Source organism: Girardinichthys multiradiatus, chromosome 6 (genome assembly GCF_021462225.1).
Source record: "Girardinichthys multiradiatus isolate DD_20200921_A chromosome 6, DD_fGirMul_XY1, whole genome shotgun sequence".
Classification (NCBI taxonomy): Eukaryota; Metazoa; Chordata; class Actinopteri; order Cyprinodontiformes; family Goodeidae; genus Girardinichthys; species Girardinichthys multiradiatus.
In genome coordinates this window covers 40,936,753-40,960,769 of record NC_061799.1, presented here as the reverse complement: position 1 = coordinate 40,960,769, position 24,017 = coordinate 40,936,753, and the positions used below count along the sequence as shown (strand labels likewise).

Sequence of the window (24,017 nt, the reverse complement as noted above, 5' to 3'; positions counted from 1 at the left end):
TAGCTATCACAGTGAATAATGGAATGGGGTGATGGACAACTAAGATGTTGGTGAAAAACCTTTATGAACTTACAAGATGGTGAACGAATGAGAAAAATATCTAATGAGAAAAAAGGACAAAAAAGGTACAAATTTATGGATGGGAGGCTTTATAAAGCTATTCAGTAAACACACTATTGCATTAGAAATGACTGTTTGGTGTGTGTTTGTGAGGGAGTCCCACATGTACCTTTGAGTACTGTTAATATAAATATTAATGTGTGAATGAGCACTATAAACGTGCTACAACCAATCGGAGGCCCGAACACAGTGAGCTGTGTAGTTAACACAGCAGAACTAATGGTGGCTACCGTCTTAGCCTTAGCATTGGCATTAGGAATAACAGAGACATTATTTGGCAAGTTTAGGGGACTATGTGGACAAAACCCGATAAATAAGAACAGGCTCAAGTTACAGGAGTAAAGGGACTCCTTAGCATTGATCAACTTTACAAACCAAATTTGTAGCATTAGGTTCAGTGGCTTGTTTTCACTCAAGCAGTTAAGCATCACAAACGAAGCTAAACAAAAAGAAATCAACAATATTTAAATTGTTTTAACCTGAATCAATTTTCTGCCCAGACACAACCTCTTATATGAACAGGAGGACGTCTGATAAGGCCATTGAGTTGCTTGGCGATCGTTCTCAGTCTGGCAACTTGGGTGAGCGAATGCTTGGTCTGGCACATTCATCTGGCATGCAAATCTGTGGTTTCAATATCTCTTCTTCAGGCAGTGGGGGAAATTCACTTTGTTGACGTAATTAGTGACACCGTCTCTTCTTGGGGAATTATGGGTTCAGGTTACTTTGGGAAGGAGCTCAGACAGAAAGGTTAAGGCCAAGAGTAAGACCATGGAAAATTTAACCAACTTGGTAAAAAAAAGTCAAATTTTAAAATAACACAAGGAGATTTGATTTAAGATTCTATATTATCTTGACCAAAGTAACAATTTAGTATAACTATTATGTCTATACCATTAGTACATATAGCCTGGGTGTGATTTAAGGCTATCTAAGTATTTAAAGCACTAATGCTCAAGTTTGCTTTAATGAAAGTGATTCACTTTCTCTGCTACACTGACCAAATTAACACACCATGTCTTTTCCTGATTGTGCACAGTGGGAAGTACAATACCTCTGGAGGAAGGAAATAAGGTCAATTTGAATGTGTCACAGTCATTAATTTTTAATTGAAACAAATGTCTATGTTTTGCTTACTAGATAACTGAAATCAGAAAAATACTTTGGCCACTTCCCACATATTTAGACACCACAATTATTGGAATGGAGATAATTTTATTTTAGCGTTAGATAATGAAAACACAATTTTTTAAAGAGAGTATTTATTTTTTATTTTTTTTTATTTAGTTATTTTCCAAGAAATCACTGGTTTTATTCTTGTGTAATGAATTAAAATATCAATAAATACACAGACAAAAAAAAAATGAAAGTCTCGGGAGTCCTTCAATTATTCAGGAGCTCTGGGGCATGGAGCGCGGCTGGCTTGACAGAGTAGTGTTTAAGCTGAGGCAGTTTGTACTTACAATTGGAGATGAGGAGGCTATTTGTCTCTGTAGTATGCAGAACTCTTATCAGCGGTTTGTTCGTGGCACAACTTCATTTGCATTAACTTTTTGGAGAGTTTGATTAAAACTCTGTTCTCTTGGCTATAACAGAAGGAACAGATTGTCCTCACAACATGCATTCTTCTGCACAGATCGTATTGTTCATTGTTAAATTTGGATAGGATTATCAATGCAAATTCCTGACAAAAAATATATTTGGAAGAGTAAACAGGCACCTTTTTTTCTGTACTTACATGTGTAAAGTGTTTCACTCGTATTTATAAATGGAGTCTTGGTATCTAAAGGTATCCCTTTAAAGCCTGCTTATCAGCTGTTTAAACTATGTCAAAACCATTAAGTATTACTTTTAATGTGGAAACTAATTACACAAAGAAAAATATAGTTTGAACATAGTCAAAATGCTGAGATTAAAGTTATAATTTAAGATTAAATTTGAGTCACTATTGAGTCACTATAGGTACAATGACTAAAAATGCAAAATAACATTTTGAGGAATACAATATTTTTGCCTTAATTGAAATTATTTGTTACAAACCAATTTTCATCCTGGGAAAAATAATTACATAAAAGTCTCCCTTTATCCCCATTTGCATGTTGGTGCAATTTGTTTTTGCAGATTGAATTAAATTAAGTTATATCAAATATTTTTATTAATCCGAAACAAAGTGGGCAAAAGGGTTGACATTTAAATCAAGAAATAAATATATGAATCGTGTTTGCTATATTTTACATCAATTGTTTAGTATGGTTCAATTTACTTCTACAGTGCGTATTCATAACAAAATTCAACTTAAGGCACTTTGCAAATAGTTCCAGTTCAGCAGCCCAGAACCCTGTGATAACACTGGAGAGGCTGCAGAGATCCAGAGCTCAGGTGGGACAATCTCTTGAAACCACAACCAGTAGTTGTGCATACCACCAATTGGGCTTTTGTGGAAGAATGGCAAAAATAACCATTGCTAAAAGAAAGTTCAGCTTAAGCTTTCCTACAAGTCAAGGAGAGGATACAGCAAATATGTAAAAGAAGAGTTTCCTCAATTTTGGTCTCAAATGAGACTGGCATACTAAATACTGTGTCTGAGGAAAAATTAAAACTGCACATCACTCTAAACACACCACCCCCAGGGTGACAGGTGGTGGTGGAAGCAGAGCAACAATTGAATAGTTTAGATCAATGCATTATCATAATAATTGCTCTGAAATTTGCAAAATATTGTTCCAACGGGTTTGTTTTGGATGCCTCCCTCGGGAGGCGTTCCTGGCATGTCCCATTGGGAGGAGGCCCAGGACACTCTGGAAGGACTATTCCTCTCGGCTGGCCTGGGAACACCTAGGGATTTCCTCAGAGAAATTGGAGGAGGTGTCTGGAGAGAGGGAAGTCTGGGCATTTTTCTTCCACTTCAAAATTATTCACTATTTTTTGTTAATCAGTTACTTAATATTTCACCACTGATCAAAGTGTTTTTTATAAAAAAGATGTTTTGCATATTGTTCCACAGATCTGTTGCTCTTCAAATTTCAGTTACTGTATGTCATGAGATAGACACAAAAGAAAAGCATTTGATGTTACTGTTAAAAGTAAGCTAGTTTAAATTAATATAAAGAGTTTCCAGGAAAGAACCCTTGAATATTGGTAACAGAACCACCACCAGTTTCTCCAGTTCTGTAGCTGACGTTTAACCTCTATAGGTATAGGGAGGGAGACAAAAACAATTCCACATGAGAACCTTTGGAATACACTGCCATTCCCATCTGACCCTTGTGATGAGAGGAGCAGAGAAAGAATACCAGAGACACATGTAGAACCAATAAAGTTTTTATCCATTTTTCAATAAAAAATACATTCATACAGAAACTATTTTACAAAACAATTTTAAAGGAAAAAAAAAAATCTTGTTATGCCATAAAACAAACAAAAATAGAGCCTCATATTTTCCATGTTTATCCAATAGTTTTTTTTATTATAGCTAATGACAGGGTATAATTGCAAGTTTTTGAAAAGTTAAGAGAAAGAAATTACATGTAAGTAACAATTTCATTAAAATTATACGGGCACCAGAAAGATGATGACAATTCAAGTGTCCAGAACAATTCCCATGTATAAAGTTTTTTTTTCCTCTTGAAAAATGACAGGCCACAGGTGTAAGCACTATTGATGCCATTTGATAATGTGCATTGCTCAATCTTATTTTTTCTCCCATAACAAAAGTGCTACACAACAAATGAAAACAAAAATGGAGTGCATCTATTTTACAGTATTTTTTTTGCCTTTTATCTGTTTTATTTAGAAATGACTCACTGCGCTTGCTTTTGGTCCCACATCCATTCAAAATATATGCTTTCTTACAAAACGTCCTTTCACCAACAAATGCATCTTAGCATTTTTTAACATTTCTCAGTGTAAAAAAAGACGCAATGCTAACTGTATTCCATTAATCTACAACAGGCTAACCTGCAAATAAATGATCACAAGGCTACCTGTGACACCGACTGAAATAAAGACACCAAAGAATGATGTTCATTTTTAACACTTTGTTTGAAGCTTAAAATATCCAGAAGAATTATTTTTGTCTCAGTTGGCAAATTATGATAGAACCCAAAAAATACCTTTAACTTGAACTTGAAGTTTGATCGTGCAAAATGTGAAGTTGGTAAAAGCAAAACAGTCTGGTCCCAGTCCCCACTTCAGAGACAGAAATCCAATGACTTGAAGCGCAGCACAGCTAAACTGGTTAGACTGGTCTTAGTACCGTTTAGTCAGATTAAGGGTTGTTTGAACTGGGACTGAGGCAAAATACTGACTCATGTTGAGAGCAAAGCGAGACAAAACATACATAATAACAGACTCATGATTAAGACTGCTGTCATCATCTCATAGGACATCTATTATACCAGAGAACACATCAACTATTACAAACGGCCCTGATGTGCAGTAAATTCTATCCCCTCGCTGCTGTGACCAAATACACATTTCACGAGAACATGTTTCCAAGGCTCTGTACCTTTGACAGCAGCTTACAGTTTATCTGTAGTGCATCTGCATCATGTCATACTACATAGTAGTAAACCACTATAAAGGTGATTTTTTTTCCCCAAAGGCTCCACAATTTCTGTCTGGAATCAGAATCACTTAGAATCTGATCTGATGTATTCGTGAAAAAATAAGTGACTGATATGGAAAACCACCAGTTGAAGTCGATATATATATATATATATATATATATACTGATAGACAGATGAGATAGATGTATAGATAGATAGATAGATAGATAGATAGATAGTACTACATATATATATATATATATATATATATATATATATATATATATATAATACAGATTTTACTGTTTCAGAATTTGGAGAAATCTGATGAGAAAAAAGGACAAAAAGGGTACTAATGTATGGATAGGAGCCTTTATAAAGCTATGTAGTAAACGCACTACTGCATTGGCCGTTTGGTGTGTGTATTTGTGGTGAGGGAGTCATCTTTTTAACAGGACAAGGCCACTTACATAAGGCATCAGTAAGGTCTACAGTGCATTTACAGACAGAACAAAAGAGAAAAAACAAATGTGAAGAAAAAGGAACAAAAAAAAAAACCCTCAACCAAGACAGTTGCTCAGCAATAGTGGTATCCCCAATTTCTTAAAAAAAACCAAGACTGCCTTACATTTTTTACAATAGTATGGTACTGAGTAACATGAAAGTAGCTGCACTGGAATTTTGTCGTCCTCTATGCACACATGTGAGCAACACCTCCCTAGATCCCATGCAACTGCTGTTATAATGGCCATAACTGTTAGTGTACAATAGATTTTTTTCTTTGTTTTTGTCTTTTTTGATACAAGTCTTATACAATGGACAACAAAATGAGCTTTATAACGTGTATGTTGTGAGACAGGCCACGTAATACATTGCACATTTAATAGCTGCACTAAACAAAACAACCTCCCCAAGTTTGGACAGGGAGCTGTAATTCCACCTCCAGGCAGAAGGGGGTCATCATTTGGACAAATAAAAAATGAATCAGCTTCAGCAAACAACCCCCTACTCCCTGCCATAGTGAACAGACCAACATAGACAGAATTCTTTGCTTGAATTAATTCTTACAGAGACATCAGGTCATCCTCTCGCCCCGTTTCCTCTCTCCCCTCCCCAAAAAGAAAACTGTCATTAAATAAGATACCTCTTCCATGTCACTCACTCGCAAGCTCCATCCGCTCCATAAAGCCAGCACAGGCATCCAGTCACAGGCACTCAGAGTCCCATGCGTACAGGCAAACACACTGTCAATGGAGGAATAGCACCCCCATTCCTGGAGTCCCATAATCGTCCAGGAAAAAAACTAACAAAAAAGAGCATTTAACACCATACAGTGCAGTCTCTTCCCATTGACTCCAGCCAAGATCTTTCCTATCTTCTCTTTTCACCCCCTGCTCCTCCGTAAAAGCCTTTCAAAAGCAATCACCACGGCGAGGTGTTGGAGGCACAAAGTATGGTGCAAATAATAGCCTGTGTTGCTTCATGTGTTTCCGCTGACAGCGGTGCCCCTGTTAATGCTCCCCGGACACACCGGTCTTGCTGTTCCCCAACTGGTCGGGACAATCAACCAGACTCATCCCTCAGAGCTCTCAACATGGAGGCCATCTTAGATGTGCCTCTTCATGTGCAACGCCAGGTGGTCCGAACGGGAGAAACACCTAGAAGAGAAAAAGGTAAATAAATAAATATGTTGGGTTTAACAAATACAAACATTTAAAATATTAGCATTGTTGTATCATCATAGTTAGCATACCTAGTTTTAGTATTTGACATAACTGTTACTTTACAAAATCTAATTTATTGTATTATCATAGTTAGCATAGTTAGGATGCCTTGGATAATTAAGCTGAAAAGGCTAAAACAATCCATATTTACAGCAATTGTGACTGACTTTGTTAAAAAGAACAGTGAAAATTTTTAAATTGCCAGATTAGCTTGATGGCTTATATGTACAAGGTAACAAACAGCAGGGTTAGCTGTGATTAGCAACTAAAAACTGAACTACAAATACAAATTTTTATTTTCCAGTACATTAACCTTACATTTAAATGCAAACATTTTGTTATCCGACTGAAAAGGTTCTGTAAAAAATATATTATGAATTACACTGAAAAGAAAAACAAACAGACTGAAGGAGCACACAAACTTCACGGAATCAAGAAATATCCAATCCCAAGTCTGTTTTCAGGCAACTCCTTGAACATGACCTTAATCATTCAGTCTGTCCTTAACCTTCATTTACCCCACTACTTAGCATCCCATTTAGAAAAACTTTGTGTTTGTCTCTGTTTATGAATGAGTGCTTAGTACAAAAGGTAACAGGAAAAAGAGGGCTGTTGATTCACTGTAGTGTTTTAAAGGTAAAATACATCTATTAAAGATGATAAACAAACCTTACCTGTCGCAGTGATTGCATTTAAATGGCTTTGCTCCAGTGTGCTTCCTGAAGTGTCGGGTTAGTTCATCACTTCGTGCAAAGCGCCAGTCACAGCCCTCCCATGAACACCTGTAGGGCTTCTCACCTAGAAAAAAAAAAGTAAAATAAAAACAATGAGTTTAAAAGTTTATCAGTAGCTCTTAACAGGTTCATGGTTTAGTATTCGTAAGTGAATATATCTGCCATTTTACGCCTCTGAAATATGAGTCAATATTTACAGTGCATGAGCTGATATAATGCTGATTCCTGAGAAAGTATGATCCCTAAGTGGAATAGGCTAACTACTGTAGGAGAAAAACAATCTTGTGAGACTCAGGATCTGTGGTATGCAGCTGTGCAGAGCTGCTTGAGTGGAAGGCTTATGTAATAGAAGGGGAGCTGTTGGAGGAAAAAAAAAGGCTATGAGGTTTCTAAAGGCTATGAGGCTCTTAACCATAAGCCTAACGTGGTTATAGAGAATGTGACTTCCTTTCCTAATAGGCGACACCGTCTGGCAGACGTCAGAGGTACAAGGCAAACACCTAACATCTGAACCCTCTCCAAAACCTTGCAAATGTCAGTTTTCCCATACTTCAACGTCATCTCTCTGTCCCTTTTTTTTTTTTTTTTTTTTTTTTGAATGCATGAAGGCAAGTTTCTAAGTCTTTTCTCATAGTGAAATCTGAGAACTGTTGATTTGTTGTCAGGATCCACATCCTCTGGATGCCGCTTGGCCACAAAAGGACATCCCTCCCCCTTTCGTCTCTGCCCTCCCCTGTGCACAAAGTCACGTTCCACTGTGTGAATTAGGTCACAGTTGAGGGCATTCCTTCAGAAAAACTATTTAAGCTGTGTGGGTGTATTTGAGCAAGAAATCTTAATCAAAGGTTTCATTGTTGAGTTTATTTACCTGTGTGTGTGCGCTGGTGTGCTTTGAGGTGCGAGCTCTTGGTGTACACCTTCCGGCATCCATTGAAATGGCATCTATGCACCCTTCTCCTCCCATCGGGCGACGCCTCCCCACTGGTCATCCCTGACCTTTCCACTGACCTCTCTGTGCCCCCAGTCCTTATTTTCCCTGGTGAGGTTAGCACAGTCTGTATCCCACTCCACACCTGGGCCACAGAGCCTTCTTTGCCGAGCTCGGGAGAGGATGGCGGCGTGCTGATGATAGCAGAGCCCAGGTCTTCTCCGCTGTCACCCAACATGTCAGTCAAAGAGCCAGAGGAGAAGTCAAGGGTCGGAGAGAGCTCCTCAGAGCTATCCGAGGCCTCGCTGCTGGCGTCGGAGTTGAAACCACCAACGTCAAGGGGTTGGATGTCCTGATTGTCCACCTCCTCCTTGATGTGGGCGATCTTTGGGTCTGCCTCATTCGACTTGTCCCCGCAGGCAAGCATTAGCTTGCTCCACAGGTCCTCCTGGTTATCAAACTTGAGGTCAGTGGCTGAGACGTAGGGCTCGCTCTGGAGGTACCTTTCCAGCTCAAGGCATGTCTGTGTGAAGGGAGGACAAGATAGAAATAAGTTTGCTGGTGACAGAGCCTGAGGCCTGTAATGGAATACTTCTGCTGAGCTGGAAAATCCCTAAAATGACCCAACTTTGTTTTTTGTTTTTTTACAGGCAACTCTGGTGTCCTCCTGTATAGGGCTTTTTCATTCTTAGTTGCAGCAGGAGGGAGAAATGCTGTGGCAACACTACAGGCTACACTTCCTCTCTGCTCTCAGAAATATGACAAGACCCAATGTCCTATGCAGAAGTGCACTCCCAGGGTGCCCTCTGAGATTCTATCAGGCAGGATTACAAGCACCACATATCGTCCTGAGAGCATGCAAGAACAAGGTGCTCTTGCCCGTAAACGCATGGACAGTCGTGCAAGTGCGCAAAGATGTGTGTGTTCGTAGGTGTGTGCTGAGGTTGGTCATGAAATTTACATATGCTACAGAGGCACCCTAGTTGAGTTAGAGAAGTGCTTGTAGATCTTTTAAATCCATCAATTATTCAGAATAATGTGGATTTAATAATGCATTTGGAGGCATTGCTAGAAATAACATAGCACACTGGGGACTGGGAGGAGGAAGGTCTGGTTCGTGGTGGTCCATAAAAAGCCCGGCATGAATACTGCAAGAGCTGCTCTGGATTGTCGGCTCGGCTTTTTTTGCTGTACAAAAAGGAAGTGAGAGAGCACTTCCTTAACGCTGTGCAGTCAGTGAGCACAGGTTAGAAATGACATCTGCTTACAGGCAGTTTCTTGTGATGGGGCACATTCCAGTTGTACTATGGTCGAACTCAATAAAACGGTGGCTCTCAAACTTGTATAGGACAATTGTGACTGACTACAAACAAACTGAGCTTTTAGGAATTCAAATTTTATATAAAATTATAACAAATAGAACCAAAGAGAGAATGCGCCTATCAAATGGCTAGAAATAGGAATTGGCCACTGATCAGTGATCAGGAAGTTAAATACTTAATTTTCTTTTTAGCCCTATTAATTAAATGCATCAAAACTTAGGTCTCCCATCATTTTGAGCCTATACCTGCATCAACCAGCAACAGGATATTTTTCTGCATCTGAAAAAATTTTGAACTTGGTATCTGTCAGGAAAAGCCTGATAGGTGCATCACTTGAGAAGATTTTATTCTTATTTTGATTGATCTGAATATATGTTAATCTATATTCGGTGAATCTATTTTTAGACAGTATTACTTATTTTTTATGCTTTTTTGATTAGGGAAAAAATGTAATTGCTTAAATTGAATCTCTGGCCAACTTAACGCACTTTCTTTGTTGGTCCTTCACTTGTCAATCACTCATGGCCCCACCATCAAATGACATCGGGATCACATATTTAGCTTAACATTTAGGAGAGCAACAGTTTTTAATTTGAAGACAATACATTTTGACTGATAAGTATATTCTAACATGTCAAATCAGCTAAACGAACATTAGACTGTTCCAAGGAGGTTCGCGTGATTTCCCTTTACTTTATCTGACCCAATCTTTTGATTAGGGTGTGCCATCTAAAGATTATTTGTGGCACCTATTACAAAACTTTCTGGATACGCCCCTGTATCGGTAAGCAGCCCTTGACAAATCCCAGACGAGCTTTAAATGCCATGGAGGGCGACTTGGAACGAAGAGAATGAAAAGTGTCCGATAAACTGAGAGACTGAAAAAAGGACATGAAAGCCAATTCATTTCATGTCTGAACGCGAACAAAACTAGACTTTTTCCAGTCTGAAACTCCAACGACTGCTCTGTCATCCAGGCTCCGCTAGAGCACAAATCAGTCCTGACTATCATTCCCTCTCTCAACCTGCCACGCTCTTATGTATTTACGTGTCCGTGTGTGTGTGTGTGTGTGGGAGGGTGTGTGTGTGTGTGTGTGTGTGTGGGGGGGGGGGGGGGGGGGGGGGGGGGGGGGGGGATACTGAAGGAGGATATACGCGCAAAGACTCGAGGCTCGCCATTCAACCGCTTTATCTGCAGCACGGTGTGTTTCCATTTTATTGCAAATAAGTCAAAATCATCTACATAAATATTTGCATGAGCAAAACCGCTGCAGGAAAATATAAAGCATAGTGTGACGGTCAAGGCGCAGCAACGTACATACCATTTGCAAAACATGGAATATTTCAGTTACATTTCACTTCACAGTAGATATGATCGTATGAAAAGTTTTAATGGTTTGTACAGCCACGCTCTAAAACTGTAAAGGAAGATAATTTGTTTATTCTGTTCAGTTAAAGTGAAACGTCACTAAGGGAACTTGCATGACTTCCCTAAAAACATCTTTTAACACAGACACACGGCTGTCACCGCAAAACACGCTTTCCCCAAATCTAATTATGCACATTTCCTGCGCTACTTGTTTAGAAGCCAGTTACCCATTAAGCGGCGTTCTCTTGACCTTACCTGCTGCCAGTACTCTTCCAGAGACGGTAAAGCAGAAAAGTATCCCGTGTCGTGCACAATCTGAAGCTCCTGGAAGATGCTGCACATCGGTATGACATCCATTTCACTACCGAGTCTCAGTCGAAACAACAAGCGAAGTGAGGCGAGTGAAGGTGTATTTGGAAAGAAGCTGGGCTCTTTGCTGTATGTGCATGTATGACAGCCTGGATAGACGCGCACTTCCACTGCTGGCTCTCTGAGCGTGTGACGCACCGACGATTGCACCACACTGAACTCACTGAAAAGTCTGTCAGTGCACTGTAAACTTCCCCTCGATTCAAAATTACAGGCGAACTCACCCCCATGTGATTACATTACGTTTTGCACGCAAACCAATCGGTTTGTGGAGCGCACGGCCCGCCTACAACTTGCTCCTGACCAATGCTTTTGGAGTTGGCGCAGCCCTCTGTGGTGTGGTTGGTGCACTATTTTTAGAGCACTATATAAGCAGCTGCAAAACGAGGAAGAGGAGTTTATTGCCGATTCAAAATTTTGAGCTGCTGGTGGTGTGGAGCGCCACTGAAAAGCGGCTGCTTCTGCCTTTTAAAAGAGTCATTTAACTATGTTTATGTCACGCAACATGACACCCATACGTCGACTGGACGTATACGCACACACACACACACACACACACACACACACACACACACACACACACACACACACACACACACACGCACACACAGAGAAAAAAATAGATAGATAGATAGATAGATAGATAGATAGATAGATAGATAGATAGATAGATAGATAGATAGATAGATAGATAGATAGATAGATAGATAGATAGATAGATAGATAGATAAACTCAGATGCCAAAAACTCATCAAAAAAATTATTTCTATTCCCTCTGGTTTTATCCTCAGCTTTGTAGTTGTTTATCTGTCTGACAAAGCTGAGGCTAGCATTTAAATCAGTAAAGGGCTATTAGTGCTTTAAAGCAATGTAGACTATCCAAATCTAAAATAAGCATACACTTAGTGCACAACCCTGGATACAGCACAGTTCATGATTTGTGTAATATTCATTTAGCATTAGTATTCGAATGGTATGTCTTTGAGAAACAAACAAAACAAAAAACAAAAAAATCCAGACCTGACACAGGACCTAAGAGATATAAGAAATACATCACTCCTCAGTTTATCTGCAATTTTATGCAAAGTTTTCAGCTAATTGCTCTTTGTGAATAACCTTATTTGAGCTAAAGTAATTTTGTCTGTTTGTCAAACTTTGTTATCTGTAGTATTTTATAAAGAAAAGTAGGAAGTCGTCTTGTGATGAACAATGATTTATCTTTTGAACTTTTTGCGAGTTAAATAGCTCAATACAAAAAACAAATAATTTGTTTTTGCCCTCTGGAAAAAGCAGCCAAAGTCCAAAAAGAGACGACATTCAGAAAGCTTGGAGAAACAATTGTAAATGACTAATTGAATGTCTGAACTTTGGGTGTGGTCTAATACTCTTGCAGAGTATTGTAGTTTAAAACCACACAGTATACAAAGCTGAAATGACAGAACAAGCACTGAAATAATCTTGGTAATAAAACCTATTTAAAGCGTCACTGGGTACTGAGTGTAGGAGACAGGATCAGACTAGGTATGTATAGGAGCTACTTGTGAAAACTTACATAAGAGCTCAGATTATTTGTACTGTACATCCACAGATGTGTCTCCATTTGATTCATATGTACACAAACATATACAGTTTGCACTTACAGATAGATACAGATTTCAAACAATGTATCAAAGAATTTCTATTCAGCATAGGACAATCCAATTCAAGTATGACCACTCAAGATATTTTCGATTAAAATCTAGAGATGATCAAACAAAGATCAGACTTCTTAGAAATTGTTGATACAGCAGTTTAATTTAATGTGGAATTCAGATCTTGAATATAATTCTAGCATCAGTGCCATCCTAGAGCCACAGCTGCCATATTTTTTGCAGTGATTAAACATAGCAAAACATATGCCAAATAGGATAATCATTTGAAGCGCAACAGAAAGATATTTTATTCCAAGCACTCATTCCACCCCCTACACAGAGCTGCCTTGGGTGAAGAGCTACAGTATGTTCCAGATATCAAAAAACAAACCAAACGTCTCTTCACATGGTGACGTAAGCTGACTCTGTAAGAGGCCGCAAAGAAAGACATCCTTGTCTCCTTTCTGCAAAGTGCAAATCATCAGAACAATATTCTGAGGCACAAAGGGATCATCAAAAGTCTGATCAATCTGCTTGGTCTATGAAACAAATCTGATAGACCTCTCCTTTTCATGACTGTCCAGAGATCCACGAGGATTATTATGAGTCTCTCCACAGCAGTGCAGACAATTTAATAAGCTATTAAGTTATAATAGACCAGCTATAAAAATGATAATTTGGAAAAAAAAAAACAGAAATGCTGTGGCTGTTATTGTAGTGGCAGCAGCTTGAGGCGTTTCAGGAGGGACTGGTTTGCTTCTGCTGGAGATAATGTGCACATGTGCGCTGTAATCTCAATCACCTGTGGCTATCTCTGCTAAAGTGACACACAGCAATCTAGTTGTTCTGTGATACTCAGGAAACCACATTGCTTCTTCATTTGCTTTCTGCAGAACACTTGAAATGAGGTTAAAAAAGGAAAAAAAATGTGGCCACCCACTGTGCATGATGAGAGTTTCTATTAAAAGATGGTAATATATCTCTCACATTTCTAGAATGACATGATATAAATACACACTGACATTCTTCTGGAAATATATACCCCACATCCACCCGCTTTCTATCAATGTAAATGATCATTGCTTTGCTATAAATGCTCAAGATAAACACATGAATATTAATCAGAGATACAATATTTGTATATATAGCAATGTTAGGTTAATTTCACGACAGCTTAAATGCTTGGCATGAAAAGCTATTTGAAAAGTCTCACATGGATCACAATTTTCTCTTTGCAAAATATGGTTAAAGAGCCATCGCATTTCAGCTACAAGCGTCTATGTATTACATTGAGATTCAATGTGATAGACAAACACAAAGTAATACGTGGTTGTGAAATAGAAGAAAGGTTTTTAAATTCTTTTTAGGAATAACAATCTTAAAAGTGTTTTGTGCATATATATTCACTCCTCCTGAGTCAATAATTTCAGTTACAATTATGAACAGCTTTCGGAGTCTTTTGGAGTATGTCTCTTCTCACATCAAGAAAATGAATTTGCTTTCCATTTTTCTTGCAAAATAGCTCAAGCTCAGGCAGACTGGATGGAAAGTGTTTGTGACAAGCAAGAGATGCAGGTGTGGACTTTGACTGGGTCAGTTTAAAACGTGCATATACTTTGATCTAAATCTTTTAGAGGCCTTAGTCCTCAACGTAGGCTGCCGTGAGTTCGAGTCCCGGCCCTTTGATCTTTACTGCCTGTTCTACACTCTCTCTCCACCCTATTTCCTGTCAACTCACTTTCCAAAAAAATTGAAAAATAAACACCACTAGTGACCAAAAAAGGGTTTTCCTAACTGACCTCTGGATTTCTGCAGCTCCTCCAGAGTTTTCGTGGTTTTTTTGGTTGCTTATCTAATGGATGCTCATCTTGTCCAGCTAGTAGGTTTTGGTGGATGGCTATGTACTGGGTAGGTTAGTAATTGAAAAACTTATCTTTCTACTTTAGGTGATGTATTGAACTAAAACTGCTTTAAACTTTTCTACATGACCTCTCTGCTGTCTTCCTTAGTCTGTTATGCACTAATTTCCACTGAAAAACCTCTTAGGTCTTCATAAAACAGCTTCATTTTAACAGATTATATCACACACAGACTATTTACTACAACTGAAGGCAATTGGTTGTGCTTGGTTTTATTCAAGGTAGTAAACAGTAAAGAGGGCTGAATACATACGGACCCCAAACTTTTCAGATTCTTATCTCAATGTAAAATCCATGTATTGTTTTTCCTCTATTTAACAATTTTACTCTATTTCAGTCTGTTAAGCAAACCCAAAAAATAGTGTGTGGTTGTAACATGCCAGAATTTTGACATTTCCAAGGGGTGTGAATACTTTTGCAAGGCACTGTATCAGCTGTTCAGTGTAAATACAGCACACACAGAGGTAAAACCTCATACCCTGTTGCATACGATGTGGGATAAAGTTGAAGTTAGGAGCGACAACAGCACCATTGACAAGTTAAAGGAAGGCGATGTGACAAACAGCATATTTGGAACAGAGGACTATTGTCTGAGCTGTGGGGCCACCCGAGCGCCTCTACCGTGGCGTCTCTTTTGTTGGGATCTCGGCAGTGGGCACATTTGCAGCACTCAGCAGCATCACATTCAGACATGACTGTGGGTCTAAGTCAGAAGATAAAGAGCACATTGAAGGGAACTTGTTTGTGACATGCATTATTGGTAATTGAAGGGAAGCTAGGTGTTTCCCTGTAGCTTGAATGATTCATTTCTGACATTATAAGCAGAGGGAAAAGACTTAACAGTACAATAAAGTACAGATTGTTTGTATCACTTTGTGTTGTGTACTCTCCCAAAGCAGAAATTGATGCAACAGGTTTTTAGGGGATTTCTCTGCCTTTTAATGTGTCAGGTGATGAGTAAATATAGACCAAGAACATATCTCTCTTTCTCTAGAGAGTGATGATGGTACAATATATTTGTGCAGGTCATGTTGTGTGAGGGGTGAAATAATATATCTTAAGTTTGTAGGTTTTAGAGGGTAGCACAATGTTGAAATGTACAGTATATGTCTGATTTGATACCAAATTTTACTCCCTATGGAATTTGTAAATCTTGATATTTTAGCATATGCTTCATTAACTGTAGAAAACTGACTTTTCAAATGTCACTTTGGAGAAAATGTGAATTAGGTTAAGCGCCAAAGGCAAAGAGCCTTGAAATTAAATTTGATGTGAATTGATATTTATATATATATATATATATATATATAAGTTTCTGCAATTTTAAGAATGCTGCACACTCACCTGCTTGTGTTTTGAAAGATACACTTTGGTTCTGTCATCACTAAAATGCCCTCCCATAAAAGTCTGTCTTTTCTGAATGAGTGTTATGTGGTGTTGCCATGCTAATGCCAAGATAACATGAGTCATACAGCTGTACAGAAACCTCATATGCAGACAGCCTTCAGTGCACACAGAGTGCTCATCTTTGGCAATGTTAAATCCATAGCAACAAAATATTGAGCACAAACACATTTGCAGTGCAGCTGTGCATGGGTCAGGTTGTGTTGTTGTGTATTTGAAAATGTCACATTAGCTGTACATGCGATCCTTACTATGAGCCCATGCAAAATAAAATTTCAATTCATACTGCTCATTGTCACACATGCTGGATGTTATACATAGAACTTTAATATCTTAGTATGTGTAAGTCTTGTAGAAGATGAAGCAGGACAAAAAAGCCACAAAATCTAACCACAGAAAATGACAGGACTTAGAAAGAGAAAACAACCTACTGCTATTTTGCAAACTGTAGGAATCCTTCATCTGGAGACCTGGCCAAAAAATGGTCACTCACTTTTAATTAGCTGTCTTAAAACTCTTTGCACTGCAGATAATAGCCAATTCTTAATTTGCAAACTGCATCTGGTCCCTGATTAGGAATCCACAGCTGCAATTAGGCTAAAACGTTTTGCTATTGCCATTAGGAAGGAAAATTCAGATAGCATAATAAGGATTGACACTGATTTAGAAGCTGTGTTTGTTGTCGCTGTTTAGATGAACTGTGTTCCAAAAACACACCACTGGATTAGCAAATTTAAATAAATGTAATGGCTAATTTTGCTAAAGATTTTAATGTGCTGCAAATGTTCAGTGTGAAGGCAAGTACAGTTTGTAAAAGGGCAGGAGAGTGGGCACAATATGCAAAACAGTGGATTGAGTCTGCAGCAAAAAAAACAAAAAACAAAATCAGAGTTAATTTAATAGGCTCCTTGCATCACATGTCTATCTGATCTTGGGTTTTGACACGCCGTGGATGAATCACAATCATACAACTTCAGTCATTAAAGAAAGTGGACAAAAACAGTTAAGAGGATGCAATGATGACAGGAATGTTGCTTTGAATTCTGAGAAAACGGACTGAGAGGTAGCCATGTAATATAAAATACTTACCGTTACAGTGCTATTTTTAAACAAATTCCCAGCAGTTCGGCTTTACCGGATAACCTGAGTGTTAATTGTGAGCAGAGCCTAAATAAGCAATCCACCTTATCTGGATAAACATCAGAAAGGACCTTAATTGGTGTTTATATGTTATCCTGAAAGCGTCCTAAATCTCATGACTAAAGGAACATTCCTGGAACATAATTCAACAAGTAATCAAACCTAAATGATCAGTTGAGATATGTACTCTTTACCTTTGTTTAGATAGATGTGAATACAAGAAAAGAAATGTTGAGACACCTGAATGGGTTTAGACCGGGGAATCCCTTTGCTATGGCTGTAATAACAAACACCCATGAGGTAGTGAAACAGTTGGGTAAAAGTAAACTTGCATTTTTTGCATAAAACAGGAAATAAACTGTGGATGGCCATTGTCATAGTTACCATAATAAACACACAGTTAAGGTCATGTACATGGCTGTGGTTAAAAAAAAACACCCAAGGCATACCCTTAACTTTCATTCAGCCGTTAATTCTTTCATTATACAAATTTCCCTCATCAACTTTTTAGTCAGAGACCAAATGATCTAAATCCCTTCAGATGCCTCCTCGAATAGTGAAAAATAAAGATACTATGATATTTCAGCTTGCTCTCCCGATGCATGTGTGGGTTCTCTCCGGGTACTCCGGCTTCCTCCCACAGTCCAAAAACATGACTGTTTTAATTGGTCTCTCTACATTCCCCGTAGGTGTGAATGGTTGTTTGTCCTGTGTGTCTCTGTGTTGCCCTGTGATGGACTGGCAACCTCTCCAGGGTGTACCCTGCCTCTCACTCGTAGACTGCCGGAGATACAGTAGGCACCAGCTTCCCCCGCGACCCAGTATGAAAGAAGTGGGTATAGAAAATCAATAAATGGATAGATGAAAGATATATCTCTGAGTGCACATACATAGTTTACCCTTTTATGTTCAACTTATGAGTGAATCAGAATCAGCTTTATTGCCAAGTTTGTACATACAAACAAGGAATTTGACTCCGGTACACTTTGCTCTTTGGTTTTGTTTTTGCATTACAGAATATACACATTTACAATGTACAATATATAAATATATAAATAAAAAGGTGCATTTGCAACATCTGTATGCTGTTGTTTTGTACTCTATTGAATGTTCTACATAGAAACAGCCTGGGGGAAGAAACTGTCTCTGTGGTGGCTGGTTTTAGCGAACAGTGCTCTGTAGCGGCGGCCTGAAGGTAAAGCTCTGAACAGTTTATGTGCAGGGTGTGTGGGGTCTGCAGAGATTTAGCAGCTCTTTTCTTGACCCTAGACCTGTATAAGTCCTGGATGGAGGGAGGGTCAACCCTGATTATTCTCTCTGCATTCCTGATTATTTGTTGCAGTCTGCACCTGTCCTATTTTGCACCTGTCCTGAAGATATTCAACCACATCTGCAAGTTTACTTTTAACATCTGGAAGATGTTTCTTTATTTTAACTGTTTTGGTTTTATTCTTGTTGTTCCACCAAAATCGCCAAGGACTAAAGCTGCTATTTTTTTCATGTATCAATGTGGGACAGTAATTAAGATCTAAATTCGTTTTTTTGAGGAACCGGAAAGCACGTATTGGCTAGAAAGTTGTTACAAGCTGTCAAGAGGAAACAAACAATGGTGACGTGTTACTTTAGGACCAGCTTTTTTCAATGTTGCTTGTAATATCTTTAGACAAAGTACATCTCACCTGAATTTCAGCTACTATACTAACAATAAATTGTAATATTATAAAAAAGGAACAAGAGCTTGGCATTAGACAAACCATGACATACAATTTATTTTGAATCTGAAGACAGGAAGTGGGTTTAAATTAATCTATTTTCCCACATCTATCACATGCACATTAGAAGCTTGTTCCTAGAAGCTACACCTGGCCTGACTCTGTGTCTACCTGTGACACCTTCATGGAGGGGGGCAAGCTTCTGCTGGCAACAACTTAATGCTCACCTTCTACTGATGATACACTTGGCCCTGTCTTTCAGTGTTTAACCTTGTCTCTCTCCTACTGACTGAGCTTTTACTGTAACTAATTACATGTGCTCTCTTTCATACTCTATCCTTGAAAACTGGTTCAGAGTTTCTCTGTTCTTTCTTCCTAGATGAAACAACTAAAGGAGCTACATCCATTAACATTTACTTTTCCTTCCCATAGAAAGTACTTCTGGATCAGTGCTTCTTTGTTCTCTTTGTGTCTCTGCTCTGTTCTCTCTAATCCCCAGTCGGTCGTGGCAGATGGCCGCTCACACTGAGCCTGGTTCTGCTGGAGGTTTCTTCCTGTTAAATAGGAATTGTTCCTCTCCACTGTCGCTACATGCATGCTCAGTATGAGGGATTGCTGCAAAGTCAACGCCAGTGACTGTCCACTGTCTCTACATGCTCATCCAGGCGGAGTGAATGCTACACATCTCTGACTCGATGCAATCTGCTGGGTTTCCTTATAGAAAAACTTTTTTATCCAATTTGAATAAATAACTGAATCTGACTGCACTGTTCAATGGTTAGTTATTAATTGGAATGCATGTGCCTGACTTTAAATCTATATGAGTCGATTGAATTGACTTAGCTCATTTTAAAGTTACCCACCTTTCACACAATTCAACAGGAAACAACACTTTTTATTATTATTTTTACCTCTGCCTTCCTCCCTCCCTGTTGGATGGAGTAAGGGGGAGTCGAGTTTAGCCTAAACCGGCTCAGTTATGGTTGAGGTGCAAACACACCCTCCATTTCTGCTACCTGTGTGACCCCTGCTCTTTTCCAATGATTATAATCAGTCTGACAGAGAGAGGTACCCCCAATCCTTGTTGTTTTTAGTATGACAATGGCCACCAGTGGGCTCTACATGGACACACTTTATCAGTGTATTATTTTACTTAGTACCCCTTCACATAGCACATTCTAAAATGGCCAAACTCTAACAGTCAGTAGTTTAATATAATCTCCCCAACAACCCTATACAATTCCAAACCCTTTGTGAAGTGCCTTGAAATGACATGTGTTGTGAATTGGCGCTATATAAATAAAACTGAATTGAATTGAATTAGATGAGTCATGACTATATTTTTCTCTATCCAGGACCCACGTCAACCTCTTTTCTCAGAGATAAGGTTCATTTCTGAAGGAACTGGCTACTACATGTTAAATGTTTTCTGAAGAATTGCATTCTAGATTTGAGAATCCCAGGGGGTTGATAAAACCATGACTTAAAAAAAGAGAAACAAATGAGAGCCAATATGTGATGGATACAATTGGAAGAAAGGCTCAGCATGCACGAAAAGCTTTTAACTGGTGCAAAGTGCAGCGTTGGCAAGTGTGGGTAAATTTGTTAGCAGTGACATCATTTCTTAAAAGTGTGAGAGCAAGAGCGCTTTCCCAACCATCAGAGAGATTCTTGTGTGGACATTGCTGTGTGTCTAAGACCAAATTAGTGCAGTTGATTGTGATCTGAAATACTTTTTTTTCCCCTGCATATTCCTATGCTCTCTGCCTGCTACAAGCTTGGCAAAAACAAAAGTGCTGAAGCCAATGCATTGATGTGCTAATTTATGTGCAACATCGTTTGGCAACCTTGTATACCTCTGAGTAGTCAAAAGCTACTTTTCACAAAAGAACGAGCCACTTGTGGCTTTTGGCAGTGATGACGTATTGACGGAAATTCAAAAAATGCATCCTTCAATTCAGGGGAGTGAGTTTACAATGACTCAAAGAATGTATGTTAAGCAATGTGTTTGACCGTGTTACAATACTCACATGTTCTCATTGTGGTAAAAGCACAGCCATTAAGTGTGTGTAGGTGCCCTTAGGGTTGGACATTTAATACTCATATCACCATGAGGCTGTTTTTTTTATATTGACCTACTAGTTAGTTAGTTTGTTAGATCGTTTTTTTTTTGGTTTTTTTTTTGCTTTCCCCTTCTACTTGTTTATATTATTGTTTTATTCAATTTGTTTTAAAACTGTACATTCAAATCTTAAATAGAAGTCACAACCAACTTGACCAAGTTCCACTTTTCGATAGAAAAGCCACTTAGATTTGCTAATTGCTGTGCTCAAGGCTACGCTCACTATAATTACCAAAACAAGTTTGGTTATGGTTAGACCAGATACTAAAGACTAACAGAAAACACCCACAAATAAATGTGCAGGAACATGTTTGCCACTAAGGATAACAACTGCACTTCCACTAACTCAGCAGCCATATTAGATTTATTTTTTTGGACTTAGGAAAGTACCATTACAAATGTAAATGTCTTAGTTTGGTTTAGAAATTAAAATTAACGTCATGCTGAGTTTTAAGGTTGGACCCAAATGCAGGATGAGTGAAGTTGGTGAAAAGGTTTAATAAAAAAACCAAACTTACAAAACATACATAGACCAGGTCAGAACCTCAAGTAGGGGTGAAACATAAACTGCATGAAAGCAGGTGCATGAAAATCCAGGTAACAGACATGGAAGAACTTAGGCAAAGACAGGGTAGGTAACAGGATGACAATGGGGTATTAACGGAAGGAACCATTGGAGAACAATGCAAACTAGAGAGCTTATAAACTGAGGGAAGTGAAGTAAGAACCAATGACCCCGGGAGATAAGGTAATCGGAAGTGAAAATGGCACAGGTGTGGACCAGGGCTGCAGGGAGAAAGAGGGAGTGACCAATTAACACAAATGAGCAAGGAGGTGACAAGAATACAGGAAAACAATGACTAGACTAAGAACATAAACAAGAACCAGATCTATCAGAATATAACTAAACGTATCTAACACTCAAACACAGAAAAACAACAAAGCTAACCAGAAGGAATCTAAAGAACCAGAAATGAACAGAAAAGCACCTGACTGAGCAAAAAGTAAACAAACACAAACCTAACAGACAGATCATGACAATTAAAACTCAGGTTTAGGAACCCTCATGGCCAGTTATGTTGACCCTAGCACCAAACATTCTCTCTATTTCCAATGGGGGGGTCAGTGATAATCTAAGAATGTAACCTAATATCTGTAATGCATTCCATCTCTTTACACACTGGTTGCAGCTTGAGCTGTTGATACAGTTGAAATCCAGCAGTGATTTTTTTATTGGAACACATGCATTTATTTAATGAAAATGTATGTGTTGACCTGTCCACCAAAGGCACCCAGAGTTGGTCATGCTTGTGAAGATTCAGGAACAGCTTATTGTGAGTCATGTCTGTCTCGTGATTTGTTTCTCCATGGAAACAGATGCCATCACTCTAACTTAACCAATTTACCATGAAATGTGTCAATCTGCTGGCGTTTTCTGTTTTGGCCCATGGGAAAAATCCCTCTTCAGAGGCATTCAGGTATTAGAGTAAAGAATGCTAAATAGGTTAAATGCACTTTTTATACATTTTGTTTTGAAAATAAAAAACATATACCCCTTTCTTTCTACTTTATGATTTTGTACCACTCATTGTTTGTCTATCACATTAAATCCAAAAATACTATGTTTGCGGTTGTAAGATAACAAAATGTAAAAGTGTAATTACTTCTTAGGATACTGAATTAATTCAAGCTAATTTATTATTACTTGTGTTTTTTATTTTATCCTTTACATGCAGCAGTAATCTTAAAATGTAACAACCGCTCCATCAGTCTTACTGGTAAAATTCAGAAATTCAGCATCTCTGAAGAAAACCTTTCACTCCACACAGTCAGCTAAATGTGTTGGAGAAAATGTAAAAGATAAAGTATTGATTTCAGTTTTGGGGAGTGCAGCTGTTATCACGTGTAAACACAGCAGTCACTTGTTATAGCTTTGCTGTAGCTGTGGAGAATGCAGCACCTCAGTTGAATTGTAGCAAAAGAGAGATAAATGAAAGGTTGAGCCGTGGGTGAGCAGCTTTACTCCAAAGTAAAGCAAATGTGAGAAATTGTTTGAAGGATATGAAAAGCCCCTCCTAAGAAGGAACCACATTTAGCTTTCTTCCTCAACCATTGTCATTGTCAGCATCATGCTTCAAGAGCAGTTTGAATTAATGAGTCGAATCATCTAAACCTGAACCTGACAAAGCAGAAAAAAGACCACTACCAGTTTAAAAATGACTAAACTGCACCTTGGGAGTTTACGGCTGGATCATATGAATAAAATGTGCTCAAGGTCTGTTAATCCTGACGGTACATAAAACATGGTGTTTCCATAATTGATTGTATTGCACCACTGCACTCCTTGTTGAAGACAATAACTTGCCTACTCTTCAGCTTGTAGGCTTAATTTTAAGTAGGTGTTCAAACCTGTATAAAAACCACACTGAATCATGAAGAGACATACTAATAAGCACCACTAATGTCATAGTTTAGCATTCATACCTTTACAGCAGCTTCATAGTGGAAATGAAGTCAGCAGCAATACGTGGAGCTAAAAATGATTTGTAGGTTACAAAAACTTGCACGTACGTTCCAAGTAGCACACATCCTGTTGCCCATGAGAGGAAGGAAACTGCTGCATCCCGACAAATGGAAAATTCAGAAGATAGCAATGACAGGATAGGAAAAACAGGTAGTGGAAACAAACATTTATATGGAACTGATGCAGAGAAGCTGCATGGAGTGGAAAGATACTTAAAGGTATCTCCGGCCAGAACAGAGAAAAACATTACAGTAGTTTCAACTGTGTCCCAGTTTCATTTGGAGTTATCTTGTTGCAGCTATTATTCCTTGGGAATTCAGAGTTCTTTTAGATATTGCACATTTGACTTTTTATTGGATTTAGATGGTGTTTAAGCTCAAACATGACTAGAGTTGGAAATAAAAAATAATATGATGAAGCTAAATACACTCTTGCTATTGTTTGTCATTCAG

The 24,017-nt window shown here is 38.5% G+C and overlaps 1 protein-coding gene across 1 annotated transcript; it reads right to left on the bottom strand.

Moving 5' to 3' along the window:
- Positions 1 to 3,425: 3,425 nt before the first annotated feature.
- On the bottom strand, positions 3,426 to 11,318 carry LOC124870389 (Krueppel-like factor 6). Its single transcript, XM_047369043.1, has 4 exons — positions 11,000 to 11,318; positions 7,994 to 8,576; positions 7,066 to 7,189; positions 3,426 to 6,325 (listed from the first exon to the last, which is right to left on the bottom strand). The coding sequence occupies exons 1-4, from the start codon at positions 11,099 to 11,101 to the stop codon at positions 6,274 to 6,276; spliced, it is 861 nt and encodes a 286-aa protein (XP_047224999.1). The 5' UTR covers positions 11,102 to 11,318; the 3' UTR covers positions 3,426 to 6,273.
- Positions 11,319 to 24,017: the final 12,699 nt, after the last annotated feature.